Below are 18,024 nucleotides of genomic sequence, written 5' to 3' on the forward strand. Positions count from 1 at the left end.
CACCCCGAAGAAGGAGAAGAAACAACGGTGCCTTCGCCCTGTGAGCGCTGCGAAAGGCTCCTCCTAGTTGCGTGGCGCCGCCTCTCCACTCGCTCAGCCCAACCAGGGAGGCGAAGCCAGCGTCGACGGAGCCTGGTAGACCCGGGTGGGCAAAGGCGGGAAAGCGCGGTTGACAAAAAGTGCGATGGCCGACTGGCGTAGAAGATCCTGAGTAGAAGCCGTGCCCGGCCCCATGGGATCCGTTGGGTTGGGGTGAGGCGAGGGCCGGGGATCGGTTCGAGCGGCGGGAATGTACATTTCAAACACCAACCGTCCCTTCGGGGTGGGGTGGGGTGGGGTGGAGTGGACGGGGCCAGGCAGCGACAAGACGACGGGTACGGGAGAAGGATTGCAAATTCTGCCTCGTGAATGGAGGGAGGAAGGGAGACACCTTGGGAGGAAGGAAGAGCTGGAGAAAACGCACCCAGAACCCCGCCCCTCAGCTTTAATTGGTATTTTAAAAAAGAACGAATTTTGGATCATTTTAATACGATCTTTTCTTGTAGACCGTAATCGTCGCGGGGAAATGAGGGTGCAGAAAATGTGACTTCCCAGGAAAATGAAACCGAGTGGTTTGAAAAGCGGCAGCAAAGGACAGTTCCCCTGTAAGTCCTCATGCTGGCTTCTCTGTGGTATGGCGATAGTGACTCGAAACGGGACTTTTTTTTCCCCCGGAAAAGAGCAGAAAAAAGTTTTTTAGTTCAGATCGGCTTTTCTTTTTCTTTTTAGCGAAATCAAGAGCGCTAAAATTCCTCTTGATAAGTTGTAGAGGGTGCCTGGGTTGGGAAAATAGCAAAAGTTTCTGTGTTTTGGTATTTCGGATATCCTGTTGAATTTACTCACCACCCTCCCTTCCCTTTGGCTTATTCTGTGCAGTATTGACTGATTTATAGTACACTTTGAGAACTTTGTCAAAGAGAGCCAGTGTTTTCGCTTTAAAAAAGATTAGTATGCTTCAATATACACAAGTAGATAAGTATTAGGTAAGTGGGCAATGGATAATAACTGGGTGGTCTTGTATTTATTTATTTTTATTGATTGTTGGCTGGCCTTATTATTTATTTAAAATAATAATCAATAATTTAAAATAATTCATTTGTAATTTGAAATGTCTTCCTCTGCATAAGAGTGGTTCTAAAACTACTGAAAATCTTTCTGAGGTTCATATTTATGTATAGGGTATACTTGAAGTCAGGCCCCACAAACCAATTATATGTTTTGTTTAATTTTATTTTTTAGAGAAAATGTTACTGCTCAGGAATTTTTCAAAGGGCATCAAAGAAATAAAAAATGTTTAGAAAAAGTGGCAAAAAAGTTTTGATGTAATTTATATAGTAAATGGTCAGTGAGATCTGACTTTTGGTATACCTTGTATAGTTTAGTGAGAATCTATTGTTAAAACATTTAGAAGAGTAACAATAGTCTAGGTAATCAGTCCCTGATGAGATGATAAACTGACAATTGACCACTTGGTTGTAATGAAATTAAGTATATGTTAAATTTATAGGATTATTTTTCTTTCTTTTGGAATGTTTTTCATTTACTTGAAACTGAATTTTCTTGATTTCATTTTCCTGATTAGGACTACTATCTAAATCCAGCAAACTGAAACCTTTCAGTCTCAGATCTATTATTATCTGTACTCACTTTCTCAGTGTGATCAATTGGCAATGCCACCTATGTTGGAATATGTTAGATATATGATCTATAATCCAAACTGAGATTGAAAAGTGGGATTTAGAGAAGAAAATGAATTGTATGGGTTAGTAATTTTGAGTATAAAGCTTTTTTTCTGCACCTACTGAAACATAATGACTGAGGATATGTCTCTTTCTGATATGTACCCTGCTGATAATTCTAATTAAATATTAATAAGAAAAATAAGATCTCAACTGTTCTCAAAGTTTTTAGATCACTAAGTTCTTTTCAGGAAGCAAAATATATGAAATATTAGAAACTTGAATGTGGTAAGAAACTGGAAAAAATGGGGCTAGCCTGGCCCAGGAAAGAAGTGGGGAACTTTGATACCAATGGGAGGAGGATAAAACAGACAAATTCTCAGAGTAAAGAGAGGATTTTGGAGGCAACTGAAAAAAAAATCAAAAGTCATTTTCTGATTTGGTTAGATTCTTGAACAAATCAGTTCTCTTTTAGCTTAATTAGTTTACGATAGTGATGAATATCTGTAGCTCAGATATAGGATGAGGTTGAAGGTTCGTTCTCCAAGCTTGTGGGTTGGTTTCTAAATGTTTCATTATCAGGGTAGGTAACATCTTAAGTGGAATTTAGGGAATGTCAAGTGTTGTTCTGCTTATAAGGGTTTCATGTGGCCAGTAGGACTTGAGATGGGATAGTCATATCAGGTGAGGGTCTTGTGAGGGGTTAGGTATGGGTCACGTAAAAGCCATGGTCTTGTGATGGGGATTTCCATTAGGTGAGGATCTTTGGGAGGTAAAGTGCTGGTGGGTTGTGGAGTTGTGTGGGTTGGTTGAGGGTCGGTGTTATCGCTGGTTGGTTGTGCAGTTAATTTGAATTCTCAGGGATTCATAAGCTGGTTGTAGTTTGATGTGTCAGTTTATGAAATTGTTTGTGGAATGCCAGGCTTTGATAAACTCTCATGCATGGCAGCCAATGATTCTTGTATTGCTCCAATTGAATTGGTGCTGTTCAGTTTCATTGTGGGATTTGGGATCATGGCAATTGACTGAGCTGGTATTCATGGATTATGGTTTTCAATTTATGTAATGTTTGTCCCATGTAGAATTGTTTGCAATTGTTACAGTTGATTTTATAAATTACATTGTTTCTTTCATCCTTCTGAATCTTGTCTTTGGTTCTGGATAATTCCTGGAGGAGTGTGCCTGTTAGTTTGTGCACTATTGTTATTACTAGAAGAATTCTGACTGTCGTTTCCAACACTCTCTTTATGTATGGTAGAATTAGATTTTGCAGGGTGGTTGACTGTGTGGTAGTGTGTTGTAGTTTGGGTGCTGTGTGCTGGAATACAAAGTTTTTACGATAGTCATTGCAGAGAAAGATGTCAAGCAACTTGTTTCTCTTCTGCTTTTCTTAGTGCTGTGGTGCTACAGTATGTCCTGGCCCTTCTGAAAAGCAGCTGTGTCCAAACCCTCTTTAGCCAACCTCTATTTCCAGTCTGCATTGTGCAGATCTACCATGGACAATATTTGGGAGAGGTGATAGAAGGGGAAATTTATTATTTGTATATTATTTATTTGTAACTCAAGGCGGCAAACATACCTAATATTCCTTCCTAGTCTTGATACCTCAAATATCAAGGCCCAAATACCTATATATGCTTTTCAATAATCCTCTTTTGCTCCAAAACAATTTAAGGATTAAACAGATAAGTTTCTGATAAGGATTACATTCATTATTTTAATTGCAGGTGATATGCAAGAAAGAAGAGAAAGAAGCAACCCTCCCCTGAAAAGTGTAAAGAAAGATTCTACAAAGCCCGATAAACTAAAATGCAAACCACTTACTGGGAAAGTGTTCTATCTTGATATTCCATCTAACACCCTCTCTGAGAAAATTGCAAAAGATCTTAAGGAACTAGGAGGGGTAAGTCAATTTGTATGTTTTACTTTATGATAGAAAAGGAATAATGCAGATTCAGTTTGAGTATATTATATTCTTGCTAAGTCCAAATTCCTAGCTTTTTTCTCTCTACAGCCTGCCTTTCAGCTACATTTAATGCTACATGATTAGGGGTTTTTTTTTTTAATAAAAAATGGCCATTTCTCCAAAATTTTCTATCAAATTATTTTATTCAGAGTTGAGGGCAGCTGGGGCAGAGGCTTTGCGTTGCATTGCTGGGACCTCCTGGAGCAGTGCTGTGTACTATGATGCTGGGCTGTGGCTTTGCACCACACTGATGGCAATTGCTTCATGCCATGCTGCTTCGGCTTCCCAGGGTGATGGCTTTGTGCCATGGTGTGGCTCAGAGTTTTCTTAGAACCCGAGAGCCATGGCATACCAAGAAGTCCCAGAGCAGTGGCATGACAAGTAGCTGCCTAGAAATGTAGTTTGGGGACTGCTTGCTGCTCTGTAAGAAAGGTTGGGGGGGGGGGAGAGTCAGAGATATGATGAAGATAGGTGGGTGGGAGGAGGAGGAATTCCCTTATTTTTACCAGAATGGCTTGGATTGGGATAGGTACTTAATTATTCGTGATTCATGATTAATGACAACAGAATGTATAATGCAATGTTGCTCTTTACAACAGCATTGTTTAATGATAGGAATTCTAGTCCCAGTTTCGGTCATAAGTCAAGGATTACCTGCATATTATAAATATATTTGTGATATGTTATATTAACTATATTGCATGATCTACATTAATTTTTGAAACATTTGTGATTTGAAATACTCTTTTTGTATAGCCATGTTATCCTAACATAATCCTTCTCCCAATCTAGCTGCTTATAGTCAATGAATGAGAATTGGAGATTCTGTGAAGTAAGCAGTATTTCTCAAATATTTGTGAAGGGGAATATTAGATACCTTAAAGCTATGTTGAGTATAATCTATAGTGTTCCCATTCCAAAATTACATTTTTCTTCTCTTTTTTTCAATTAGAAAGTTGAAGAATTCCTCAGCAAAGACATTAATTACTTGATCTCTAATAAAAAAGAAGCAAAATTTGCAGCCCTTGGACAAGTATCTTCAGTCCCCAGCCCAGAATCTGTATGTAATGGTGGGAACAGTTCACCTCATCCAAGCAGCAGAAGAGACAAGACTGAGGGTAGTACATTTAAGCTGGCCGACACGGTAAGTTTCGTTCTTACTTCTTCCTTTACTTTCTACTAACCCTGCACAAATGCTGCATGTTAAGGAAATAAAGTTCTTTATAACTTTTTATATCTTTCAAAGCTAGTCAAACTTTAGGCAGTTCCTTGAGCTGAGAAAGGTTTCATGAAAATACTCTGGGAAATCTGTAGCCCATCAGATAATGTTGAACTAGGACTTTAGACAGCATAGATAATGGCAAGATATTTTGGAAGCCATTAATTTAACAGCACCTGTAAGGCTAAAACATTGTAGTATTTTGTGCTGTGATACAATCTTTTCATTCTTTCCTGATCTATATTGAAAAACATTCCATTTCAGGTTTTCTTCTTTATTATTAAAATCACATTTTCAGAAGTATTTAACCAAGTTATTTCTATTACATTGTTTTATTTTATACATATTATTCTAAACACAGCATATATTTATATAAAAATAGACACAAGCTTGAATTGAAGAGATTGAATTATATATACATGTGTGTGTGTAGAATTAAAACAGAAAGATTTAATTCAACAATGGCCACATACCTACTCTGTCATTTTACTTCCACAAGATTTACATTAATCTTTGGTGAGCTATGCTCAAAACATTTTTAAAATTAGATAAAAGAAAACCTATTTTCTTCATACAAACTTCGCTGTATGTAGATCATTGCTTTGCATTGTATGATGGACAAATGTATTAGATAATAGAAATGATAATGTAATAAATTCTCAATCTGAGAACAAACACAAGAGCAAGATCTTATTACAGTGGAGAAGAAAATGCTCTGCAAAGTTACTGGGAGCATAGCACATGCAGCAAACAGCTGCAGCAGGAACAGGATCCTAAAAGGAGTCAAACAAACAGCAGAAAGTTTTCCAAAGGTTTCCAAGCTTTTTGCTGCTTGTCTGACTCCCTTTAGGACTTAGCTTCTGCTGCAGCCATTTGCTGAATGTGCTGAGCTCTCTTTGAAAAAGTATTTTCTTTCAGTTTCCACTCTTTTCCTCTGCTCTTTAGCTTGCCAATCACTCATCAAGGTAAGTCACTTATTAAAGAGTTTGTCGCCCTCTTTCTAGGCATGAAATAAATTTAGGAAATTAAGTGGTTAAAGAACATTGAGGTTGGAGGGCAGAGGCAAACAATTTAATTCTAGTGGAGGGAGAGGGAGAAGTCTGTCCCTCCCAGCTCTTTTTTTGTTTGTTTGTTTTCTTAATTGAAAATAAAAAGGGAAGGAAGGAGGGAGGGGGTAAAGCAAGACAAAGATTTGGGGACGCTTGTCCCAGAACTGCCTCTTTACCTACATAGGCTGGCTTCCCCAAAGTCAAGAGAGGTCTCAGTCTCCTTACTGTCAGCTGATTGGAGTAGAGGCCTATCTCACATATGTGGATAAGTTTTCTTGGCAAGGTTTTCAGAAGTGGTTTACTATTTATTGCCCTTTCCTAGGACTGGGAGAAAGTAACTAGCTCAAGGTCACCCTTTTTGCCTAAGGAAGGACTAAAACTCATTGTTTCTGGCATGATTCCTTAATCACTACATCAGATTTGCTGTCACTAATCTATTAATTCTAATTTACTAACTTTAATATCATACTAACCTAAGTAATTTTGTGAACCTTTAAAAAACTCAAAGTAATAAACTTCATTAAGTAACTATTTTTAATAACCCTATGTGTGCACTAACAGCTGTAACCCACACATACTCTTTATTTCTTCTTCAATATAGGTGCGCATGAGTAGAGGAAAATCTTTAGTGGAAAAGGCAATCAAGGATCAGGTGCGTATCATTTAATAACATTACTTTATTATTTCATCTCAAATTAGCTTTCTTACCTATTATCATTATTTACATGTGAAACTTACATAATTTGCTAATGGATAAATACTGGTAAGTGATTTTAGGATGGCTTTTTGGCAATGCTAGGTTATGAAATCAGATGTTTGACATGTCTTTTTTCCCATAGATATCCTCAACTTATGGCCATTTGTTTAATGACCATTTAAAGTTATGATGGCCTTGGAAAGGGTGCTTATGGCCCGTATATTACTTCTGATTCATATAATATTGTTACCATGCCCCCTTCCCCCAAAGTTGGCTAATTGTGATCTGAGTGCTTGGCCATCTATCTGCATTTATGACCATTGTCAAGCACCCTGTGATCATATGATGGTCATTTGTAATCTTCTCTGCAGACATGTGGCTGTTTCATTTAACAACCATTTCTCTTGATGGCTGAGATTCTATTCCCATTTGTGGTCGTATGTTGATGTCGACCTGTATATAATTGTTTTTAATAAGACATAGTGCTGTGTTTACTAAGCTTAAATTAGACAAACCTTATTTCCATAGTGCCATAAGGAATGCAATTAATTTTGCTTTTGTATTTTATTCTATTAAGAGAGTGGAAGGAGGCTGAGGATACAGAGTACCTGCATTCCAAGTTTTCTTGTTGTATTTAAATATTTGTATGCCAAAATTTAATGATTGAAATATTCAATATTTGTATTTCAGGAATTGATACCTTCTGGTAGTATACTCTCAAATGCTTTGAGTTGGGGAGTGAAAATACTTCACATTGATGGCAAGTATTTTTAAAATAAAGCTAATTTTTATTCCCTTCATTAAAAGACTTTGTTCCATTTAAATAACTTAGATGACATAAAATAATTTAAATTATTTTCTTTTTGAAAAAGATATTAAGAACTATATTGATCAAAAGAAAAAAGATCTCTTTTTGGTTAAGAAATCAAGCACAGAAATCAACAATGTGGTAAGTAAACTACTTGATTTCCAAGAAAGATAGCAAAAAAGCAGTGAATATGAAATAAATTATATAAAATTGCTATTTTAATATTTTATTCATAATTTGCAAGAAAAGACTGAGGCCTCATAGATGTGTGAAAGCATAAAGCTCCATTCATCTCTATTGGTATTTTGAGATGAGAAAGACTTAAAAATATTAGTGCAAACCATTAAAGAATGCTTAGCATTGTAAAGTATAAAATTTCACACACACTCAAAATTCAGAAAATCCTGGTATCGGTGTGTAAGACACAGTTCTGCTCACTTTGCATTGTTGTCTATCATGGGCTCTGTTTATCAAAGGTTGCCCATTCCTGAAATAAGAACATGAGAAAATAAACTTTTCTGTTTCAACTTTAGTTAGACAAATTAATATCCTGATCTACATGATGGGTTCCTCATTTAGTATGTTTGTTCTGTATGGATTAATACTGGATTTTTAGAACTAGAAATATAATATATTATTGTTAATTTAGGTGTTGTCAGCCCTCTCAGGTAAAACAGACAAGAAAAACTGCCAGTTGATCTAATTCTATAAACAGTCTGATCAATTAGGGCGAGTCCTTCCTGAGTTTCTTTCTTCTACTGTTGAATCACTGGATGCTCCTCCGTCTCTTGTCTGATCATTACCTAAAAAGCCTTTTCCTCCCTTGTGCCTCAAGATCATTTCCATATACTATTATACATTTTTATCTTTATGTTTTGTTGGTTTAATTCTTACTGGACCACCTAGAATCATTGTTAGAAAAGTACAAAAGCTATGTTTAATCCAAGAATTTGAAAGAGTGAATAATAGACAATTTGTAATTAAATTAGGAAAGGATATTTTTGAAGGCAGTTCAAACTCAAGATTATAGTTAACACTCCTAACTATGCCAGAGTTTCTATATTAACTTAGGCTTAAAGTTGAGCTAGGATATAAAATGTAGAATGTAACCCATTCATTTTATTTACTTGTTTTTAGAAAGTATGGGGTAAATAAACAGAAGGGATGGGAATTTATAGTTGCACACTCAATCCTCCCAATTTGTTCATGTGTATTTTAATATTCTAGCCTAAGATGTGATTACTTAAACCAAAAAGATTTTTTTTATCACAAATAAGAATTGTAGTCCTTGCTTATTGACCATGCATTCAGCTTGAAATTAAAATGGCACTGAACAAGTGGTGTTTACAATTGAGTCACAGTTATATCTATCCCAGCACCTTCTCTGTTACATAACAGCAATTTGGGCGTTTGGCATGCAGATTGCAGCTCTCCATGATCATGTGTTCTCCATTTGTGACTTTCTCTACTGACTTTCCATAAGCAAATTCAATGGAAAGCTTTGAGGGTAGTCACAAGCTGCTCTGCTCCAGCCTTCTTGCCCACTGCATTATACCCTCCTTCCTTTGGCCTCTCTGAATTGGCAGGCACCTACGCCCTCCTTCCCTTGTTTCTGTGTGCTCCAGTATGCTCTCCTTTCCCGCATTTCCCCCAACTTCCTCTCACTTGCACTGAGCCTCTCCTATTTTCCCTGTGGCATCTCCATACTCCATATCTTGCATTCCCGCCCTTCCCACTTAGTGACCCATGTGTTGTCTTAGGGTTTTGATGGCAACTAGGAGTGCCTGGATTGCCATCACCAGCAATGCAGTCACATGATATGCTTTATGACCACATCGCTTAACAATGACAATCTCAGTTCCAATTGTTGTTGAAACCCAAAAACTACTTGTATGTGTTTGGTAGCTCACACTTCACAAATATTTAAAGCTATTTAGAGGGTCAGTTATTGAATATGTAAATCGTAAATTATAAAAATCTCTAACTATAGTAATATTATTTCTCTTAAATAGGAGAAAGGATCGGCAGACCAAAAAGTAAAAAGTAAGTATTCAAGACAAAACTAATATTGCTACCAAATACAGTTTTAGGACAAATTATATATCTAATAAGCAGGGTATCTAGCCATCTTTTGGTTAGTAATTCAATTGTAAGAGATGTCAATTTAGGAAATGATGTGGAGGTTTTGAAAGAGATGAGGTGTCTGCCTGGTGCTACTGCCAGCAGAGAAAAGAGGCGCATTGTTAAGATAGTAAAAATGCCAGTAAAGACTATAATGTTGCTGCTATTGTACATCTTGGCACGGATGACCTATCTGAAAAATATGTTCTTTCTGTACAGAATGATTTCCAGAGCTTGGGACAGTAACTTAGCAGGATAGCCGGTAGTCTTCCTTTTTCAGAGGTTTTACCTATATATAAGGAGCAAAAAGAAAAGGCCAGCATACAGTAGTGGCCAAAATTGTGGAAACTTTTTGGGAAAAGTGTACAGTAGAAATGCCACCTTTGGTTAAGTTTCCACCAATTTTTCTTCTAATTTCTTTATAATTGTAGCCTTGTTCACTTAATAATACTGTTTTACATCACTTTCTGGGCAACCAGTCAACTCTTTGCACCATTACTTTAATTTTATTACGTTTTACAAGCTCACTAAATGAAAAAAAAATCCAACCAACTTGATAGCGATCACATAACACACTGACAAATGTCCTTCTCTCAGCATGACATCAATAACTGAATCCTACTATGATCTGATTGGCTCATTGCCAAAACAAGATGACACCTGATTGGCTCTCTAAACACTCATGTTGTTGTTGTTGTTGTTAATTGCGAAGTCGTGTCCGACCCATCGCGACCCCATGGACAATGTTCCTCCAGGTCTTCCTGTCCTCTACCATCTTCTGGAGTCCATTTAAATTCACACCTACTGCTTCAGTGACTCCATCCAGCCATTTCATTCTCTGTCGTCCCCTTCTTCTATTGCCCTCAATCTTTCCCACCATTAGGCTCTTCTCCAGTGAATCCTTCCTTCTCATTAGGGGGCCAAAGTACTTGAGTTTCAACTTCAGGATCTGGCCTTCTAAAGAGCAGTCGGGGTTGATCTCTTCTAGGACTGACCGGTTTGAACGCCTTGCAGTCCAAGGGACTCGCAGGAGTCTTCTCCAGCACCATAGTTCAAAGGCCTCAATTCTTTTGCGCTCCGCCTTTCTTATGGTCCAACTTTCACAGCCATACATTGCAACTGGGAAAACCATGGCCTGTACTATACGCACTTTTGTTGGCAGGGTGATGTCTCTGCTTTTTAGAATGCTGCCTAGATTTGCCATAGCTTTCCTCCCCAGGAGCAAGCGTCTTTTAATTTCTTGGCTGCAGTCCCCATCTGAGGTGATCTTGGAGCCCAGAAAAATAAAATCTGTCACTACCTCCATTTCTTCCCCATCTATTTGCAGGAATTGAGAGGGCCGGATGCCATGATTTTGGTTTTCTTAATGTTGAGTTTCAAGCCAACTTTTGCACTCTCTTTCTTCACCCGCATCAAGAGGCTCTTTAGTTCCTCTTCACTTTCTGCCATCAGAGTGGTATCATCTGCATATCTTAGGTTGTTGATATTTCTCCCGGCAATCTTAATTCCAACTTTGGATTCATCTAGCCCTGCCTTTCTCATGATGTGCTCTGCATATAAGTTAAATAGGCAGGGTGACAGTATACAGCCTTGCCGGACTCCTTTTTCAATTTTGAACCAATCAGTGGTTCCGTGTTCGGTTCTCACTGTTGCTTCTTGACCCACATATAGGTTTCTCAAGAGACAAATGAGATGGTCTGGTACTCCCATCTCTTTAAGGACATGCCACAATTTGTTGTGATCCACACAATCAAAGGCTTTTGCATAGTCAATGAAGCAGAAGTAGATGTTTTTCTGGAACTCCCTAGCTTTCTCCAGGATCCAGCGTATGTTGGCAATTTGATCTCTAGTTCCTCTGCCTCTTCGAAATCCTGCCTGTACTTCTGGTAGTTCTCGATCCACATACTGCTGGAGTCTAGCTTGTAGGATTTTAAGCATAACTTTACTAGCATGTGAAATGTGAAACACTCATGCTCATTGGCTATAATCAGATGAAGGAAAGCTACGTGATGTCAACCTAAGCAAGTTGTGCTTCCTTTTTCTGGTTATTTGGCTATAACTTTTCATAGAATACAGTACAGATAATTGAACAACCTTTATTGCATTACATTCTTGATTAAATTATATTTCCATTGATATATAATTTTATGGTACTCCTCCCAAAAAAGTGGTGTAATTAGCCATCAAACCTAAAAAATACACTTTTCCCAAAAGGTTTCCACAATTTTGACCACTACTGTATAGTGGAGTTTAATGTGAGAGATGTAAATTTTAGTTATGTTTGTCATGATGTTTGCAGCTGAACATCATGACAATGAAAAGCTATACAAAAGAGATGGTTTGCATCCATCAAAGAAAGATACTGAATTATTTAGTAGTAAACTCAAAGTTTTTCTGGAGGGTTTTTCTTAATAATGGAGACAGAGAGTTAATTGATACAGAATATTTTTGTCCCTAGCAATCTAAAACCAACAGGGTCATCAGTGTTTCTAAGAAAGAGGTTTGTGCAGTTAAGAATATCAACCTTACTATCAAGGAAAATCAACTTTTGATAGTATGTGCCATACTATGTGCACTAATTAAAAAGGTGGCGAGAAAAAAGGGGGACTCAGACACAAAACATGTTATATAGAAAGCAAGGACAGGGTTAGGGTTAAAAAGGACTAAAATGTCTTTACACCAACACACAAAGTATGAGCAATAAACAGAATGAACTAGAAATTCAAGTACATGAGGGCAGATATGATATTGTTCCCATTACGGAAATTTAGTGGAATGAAACGCATGAATGGAATATACAGCTAGAGGGATTTAAATTGTTTAAAAGAAACTGACCTAATAAATCAGGGGTGTCAAACTGCTGGCCGGACGCATCACGCGGAAGTCACACTCACGCCATTGCCGGCAATGGCAGTCGCGAGTTTGACATGACTGTAATAAAAGAAGAAATGGATATATAAAAGACATAACTACATCTCTATAGAAATAAGCAGAACAGTCATGAAAACCATCTTGAATGCATTTGAGTCAATATAAAAAGAAAAAGAATGACATTGTCATAGGTGCATACTACAGATCACCCAACCAAACAGGAAATAAATTAATTTTTTGCAAGTCAGTTGGAAGCACATCATAAGAATAATGGGGGGACTTTAACTATCCCAACATCAACTCTGCACCAAATGAAAGATAAGCAGGTTCCTGACTAACCTAGCAGACAACTTTGTCTCTCAAAAACTAGAGAAGGGGTCACCTCCCCCATCTGGTACATCAGCACAAGACATTAAAGAAATAATGGTAAATGCTGTGTCACAGTTTAGGGAGGAAATGAAGCAATTGTTGGAACAGAATAAATCTGAAAGTAAGGAAGAAATGAAGCAAGAGATGAAGGAACTTTTAGAACAGAATAATACTATTTTGAGGGATGATATACTTTTAGCTTTATCTGGAGTGGCCTCAGTGGTCGTGAAGCTGGACTCTAGAGTGGAGGAAATTGAAGAAACAGTAGAACTTTTGGATTATAAATTCCAAGATATGGAGAAAAAAGTGGAAGCTTCACAAGATGATATTCTTATGTTCCAGTATAGACAGATGGAATATGCTTTGAGAATAAGAGGCCTGAAAGAAGATAAAACCCAAGACTTGATGGAAATGGTGATTAATGACTTGGCTGTTATTTTGAACATAGATAAAGATGAGTTACGTGGGGAAGTGGAAAGAATTTATAGAGTTAATTCTTGGATTGCAAAACAGAAGAATCTGCCTAGAGATGTGGTGATATATTTTGCTAAGAAGTCTTTGCGAAACCAGATTTTGCAAATTTTCTACAACAAAAGATTCCAGATTGCTGCCCAAGATGTTATTATATTAAAGGAAATTCCACCTAAAATTTTAAGAAGCAGAAAAGATTTTGCTTTTTTAGCAAACGAACTTAAAGCAAGACTGATGCCATTTAGATGGGAGATTCCGGTGGGTATTGTCCTGAGCCATGCGGGGACACGTTACAGACTTAATACAGTTGCTAAAGCTAAGGATTTTTACAAAACGGTCCTGGGTGCAGGCTCACCTCTGCCCATGATGCACAAAGTCTTGAGTGATAAAGAGATGGAACAGAAACCTGAAGGTACAGGTGTGATGACTGCTGGACAGGTGGTATGGATGTCCCAAGCAGAGGTTAAAGAACAGAGAATGACCCGTGCAGCACATAAACGCAAAGAAAAAGAACAACAGAAAAAAGAAAAAGAAATTAAAGAATCTACTCAGCAAATTGTCTCAATGCCGGTGGGAGGAGCAAGACCCAAAAGCTCTGCAACATACTCTTCAGTAGCAGAATTTGAGGGGATCTTCTCCAGGCTCAAGGCCAAGGGAGATGGCAAAGCTCCTGACCTGGAATGTTAATGGATTAAATATTCCTCAAAAGAGAAAAAAATCTACCATTATTTAAAGCAACACAACAATGATATTATCTGTTTGCAAGAAACTCATATTACATCTAAAGACCAAAAATATTTAAACAATCCTCGTTTGGGATCTCATTTTGTATCTCCTGCCCCTGGGAAAAAAGGGGGTGTGGTAATCTATGTTAAGAAGAATTTATCTGCTATCCTGTTAGAATCAGATCCTCATGGAAGATATGTTATGCTTGAACTTGGTTTATATGGCAAGAAAATTCTTATCGTGGGGCTGTATGCACCAAACCAGCAACAGGAACAATTCTACAGGTTGCTACATCAGAAAATAACCTTGTTGGACTATAGATCTGTGATTTTAATGGGAGACTGGAATGGTGTCTTAGATATACAAAAGGATAAAAAAGGCTCTTCTACTTTTTTTAAACAGGCTAAGCTACCTAAAGCCTTCTTTGACATGAAAGAAGATTGGGAATTGAGAGACTATTGGCGTGAACATAACCAGGAAGAAAGGGACTTTACCTTCTTCTCAGATAGACACCAATCTTTCTCAAGAATTGATTTTTTTTTGATTACAACAGATTTATACAACAGGGTGAAGAATGTAAAAATTTTTCCTAGGACATTGTCTGATCATAGTCCAGTTTGGATGGAACTGTTTGCCGAGAAAGAAGACAGGAGATCCTGGAGGGTGAATGAGAATTTATTTAAACAAGAAAAAAATGTCCATAAACTAAAGGAATGTTTAAAGGAATATTTTGCTTTAAATATGAATAAGGGAACATCAATGTCAATGGTGTGGGATGCAAGTAAAGCTTTTATGCGTGGTATTTTGATAAAAATGAATAACTTGCATAGACAGAAACAGATTCAGAAACGTAAAGATTTAGAAGAGGAGATTAAATTAAAAGAGAAACTCCTAATTTCAAATCCTTTAGATGAAAAGGTGAAAGGAGCTATAAAACTGTTAAAAACACAATTTAACATGTTGATGGCTGATCAAGCTGCAACCAATTTACTATTTATGAAACAAAATACATTTTGTAATGCTAATAAACCAGGGAGATGGTTGGCTTATCAGTTAAGAAAGAAACAGAAACAGAGGAATATAGATAAAATAAATTATAATGGTAAATTGGTTTATCAGAAAGAATTGATTAAGAAATCTTTTTTAGAATACTACCAAAAATTATACAAGAGTACTAATATTCAAACTACAGATATAAACAATTATTTAGGTAAAGTTAATTTTCCTAAATTAACAGAAGATCAGGAAAAAGAGATTAATGGTTTAATTACTAAGGAAGAAATTGTTACAGCTATTAAACAATTGAAATTGGGCAAAGCGCCGGGTACGGATGGGTTGACATCTATTTATTATAAAACTCTAGTAGAAGAGATGACTCAACCGTTGTGTGAGTTGTTTAATAACTTATTACAGGGGTTAGAGATCCCTCCATCTTGGCGTAATGCATTTATATCACTGATTCCAAAAGACAATCAAGATCTTACATTGCCTAAAAATTATAGGCCTATATCTCTTTTAAATGTGGATTATAAAATTTTTGCAAAAATTTTAGCTAATAGGTTTATGGGGATTTTGCAGCAGATTATACATAAGGATCAATCGGGTTTTATAACTGGAAGGTATATGAAAAATAATGTTAGACAAATTATTAACTTATTAGAGTATTTAGAAAAGAATAACCAAGTCTCTGCAGGCTTGATATTTTTGGATGCTGAAAAAGCCTTTGACCAAGTGAACTGGCAGTTTATGTTATGTTTAATTAAGGAGATGAATTTTGGACAAAATATATTACAAGTATTATCTAATATATATCAAAAACAGACTGCTCAACTTATTGTAAATGGGGGTTTGTCAGAGGCTTTTGTAATAGAAAAAGGTACAAGACAGGGATGCCCGTTATCCCCGTTATTGTTTGTTTTAACATTGGAAATATTGTTGATTAAAATTCGGGAGTCTCAAGAAATAAAAGGAATAGAAATTAATAAAAAAGAATATAAATTAAGAGCCTTTGCAGATGACTTGGTTGTTACTTTGTCTCAACCTATTTGTTCGGTGGTAAAATTATTACAATTGATCCAACAATATGGACGTGTTTCTGGTTTTAAAATTAATAATAATAAGACCAAAATATTAGCTAAAAATATGACTAATGGTGATAAACAGGTTTTAGTTAAGTTAACAGACTTTGAAATTGTTGATAAGGTAAAATATTTGGGGGTTACATTATCTGCTTCCAATGCAAAACTGTATAAAAATAATTATGAAAAGTTGTGGACGGAGATACAGAAGGATTTAAAAAATTGGAACAATTTACAGTTATCCCTTATGGGTAGAATTGCAGTTATTAAAATGAATGTCCTGCCAAAGTTTATTTTTCTGTTTCAAATGTTACCCATTTTAAAGAGTGATCGTAATTTAGATGAATGGCAAAAAGGTATTAATAAATTTGTTTGGGCAGGGAAAAAACCAAGGGTGAAACTTAAAATAATGCAAGATTTTCGTGAGAGAGGTGGACTCAAGGTACCAAATATGAAATTGTATTATGATGCTGTAGTACTAACATTGATCAGCGATTGGGTGAATTTAACAAATATAGAAATACTTCATTTGGAAGGTTGGGATTTACTTTTTGGATGGCATGCCTATTTAATATTTAATAAAAAAGTGGATTGGGTTTTTAAGTCTCATATTATAAGAATCTCTTTGCTTAGAGTGTGGAGGAAGTATTATAAATTTGATTTTAAAATACCATTATGGGCTATACCTCGGCATGCCATAGAAGGTATAAGGAAAGGGGTTAATATGGATATGGTTTCTTATGCACAGTTACTTAGATGGGATGGCCAAGACTGGCAGTTAAAATCTTTGGAAGAATTAATACATGAAAATCTAACTTATTCATGGTTCCAATATAGACAAATAGTGGACAGATGGAAGATGGATTGTAAAATGGGCTGGCTTAGAGAAGATGAAACTCTCCTAAAACAAGTAAGAGATCAAAGGCCAACCCATATTAAGAGAGTTTATGGGGTTTTAGTGGAATTGGATTCAGAATCTGAATTAGTTAAAGATTGTATGATTAAATGGGCACAGAATATTGGTGAATCGATTTCAATGGATACTTGGGAACTTATTTGGACAAGAAATGTTAAATTCACACAAGCGCAAAATTTAAGAGAGAATTTTTATAAGATGTTTTATAGATGGCACCTTGATCCAAAGAAAATGTCCATTATGTACTCTAATTTACAGCCGAAATGCTGGAGATGTGGACACTTGGATGCTACTTATTATCATATCTGGTGGACGTGTAAGCATATAAAAGCTTTTTGGATTAAGATATGGTGGAATATTCAGAGAATTTTTAGAAGGAGGGTAAAATTTACTCCGCAATTATTTTTATTAGGTATTGTCACTGATTGTGATGCTAGGGAGGTTATATTGATGTTAAATTTGATTACAGCCGCTAGGCTGTTAATAGGACAATATTGGAAGAAGGAATCCTTGCCTACTTTACAAGAGTGGTTTTATAAAGTTTCGTATTTGGCAGAAATGGCAAAGATTTCGGCTTTTTTAAAGGAGCAATCTCAAGAGAAATTTTTTGCGGTATGGGAAAAATGGATAAATTTTATACAACATAATTTAGATATGGAAAAATATTATTTAGCCTTTTTATAACTTGTAATGATTGTTTTTTTTTTCTTTCTTTCTTTCTTTCTTCTTCTGTATTATTATTTATATAATTTTCTATATATGTTTTATTTTTCGCCTACCTCTTTCTTTTTTCTTTCTCTCTCTCTTTTCTTTTTCCCTTTTTTCTTCTTTCCTTTTTTTTTACGTATATTATTATTATATATATTATTATTATGATTTTTATTATTATTATTAATTATCTTATAAATTGTATACGTTATTTTTTAAAATTTGTTAAATAATCCTATATTCAGTTCTGGGAAGTCGGGGGGGGGAGGGTGGGGTGGTTTGGGAGGGGGGGGTGGATGTTTATTTG

At 36.2% G+C, this 18,024-nt stretch overlaps 1 protein-coding gene across 3 annotated transcripts in view; it reads left to right on the forward strand.

Annotated features, from left to right (window-relative positions):
- The first annotated feature begins 13 nt into the window (after positions 1 to 13).
- The window catches only part of DBF4 (DBF4 zinc finger), a 29,317-nt gene continuing 11,306 nt past the window's right edge, over positions 14 to 18,024 (forward strand). Inside the window, exons 1-8 of one of the 3 annotated variants that reach the window (XM_039331591.1) lie at positions 14 to 145; positions 546 to 644; positions 3,446 to 3,621; positions 4,637 to 4,828; positions 6,554 to 6,604; positions 7,340 to 7,409; positions 7,522 to 7,598; positions 9,470 to 9,500. In XM_039331591.1, coding sequence (XP_039187525.1) covers positions 599 to 644; positions 3,446 to 3,621; positions 4,637 to 4,828; positions 6,554 to 6,604; positions 7,340 to 7,409; positions 7,522 to 7,598; positions 9,470 to 9,500 — 643 coding nt within the window. In that variant the 5' untranslated portion in view covers positions 14 to 145; positions 546 to 598. Of the gene's footprint in view, positions 253 to 290; positions 492 to 545; positions 645 to 3,445; positions 3,622 to 4,636; positions 4,829 to 6,553; positions 6,605 to 7,339; positions 7,410 to 7,521; positions 7,599 to 9,469; positions 9,501 to 18,024 lie in introns of those variants that run through there. The other 2 variants (XM_039331590.1, XM_039331592.1) reach the window with 2 other exon arrangements.

Source organism: Crotalus tigris, unplaced genomic scaffold, assembly GCF_016545835.1.
Source record: "Crotalus tigris isolate CLP2741 ecotype Arizona unplaced genomic scaffold, ASM1654583v1 scf7180000024437.13266115, whole genome shotgun sequence".
NCBI classification, from domain to species: domain Eukaryota; kingdom Metazoa; phylum Chordata; class Lepidosauria; order Squamata; family Viperidae; genus Crotalus; species Crotalus tigris.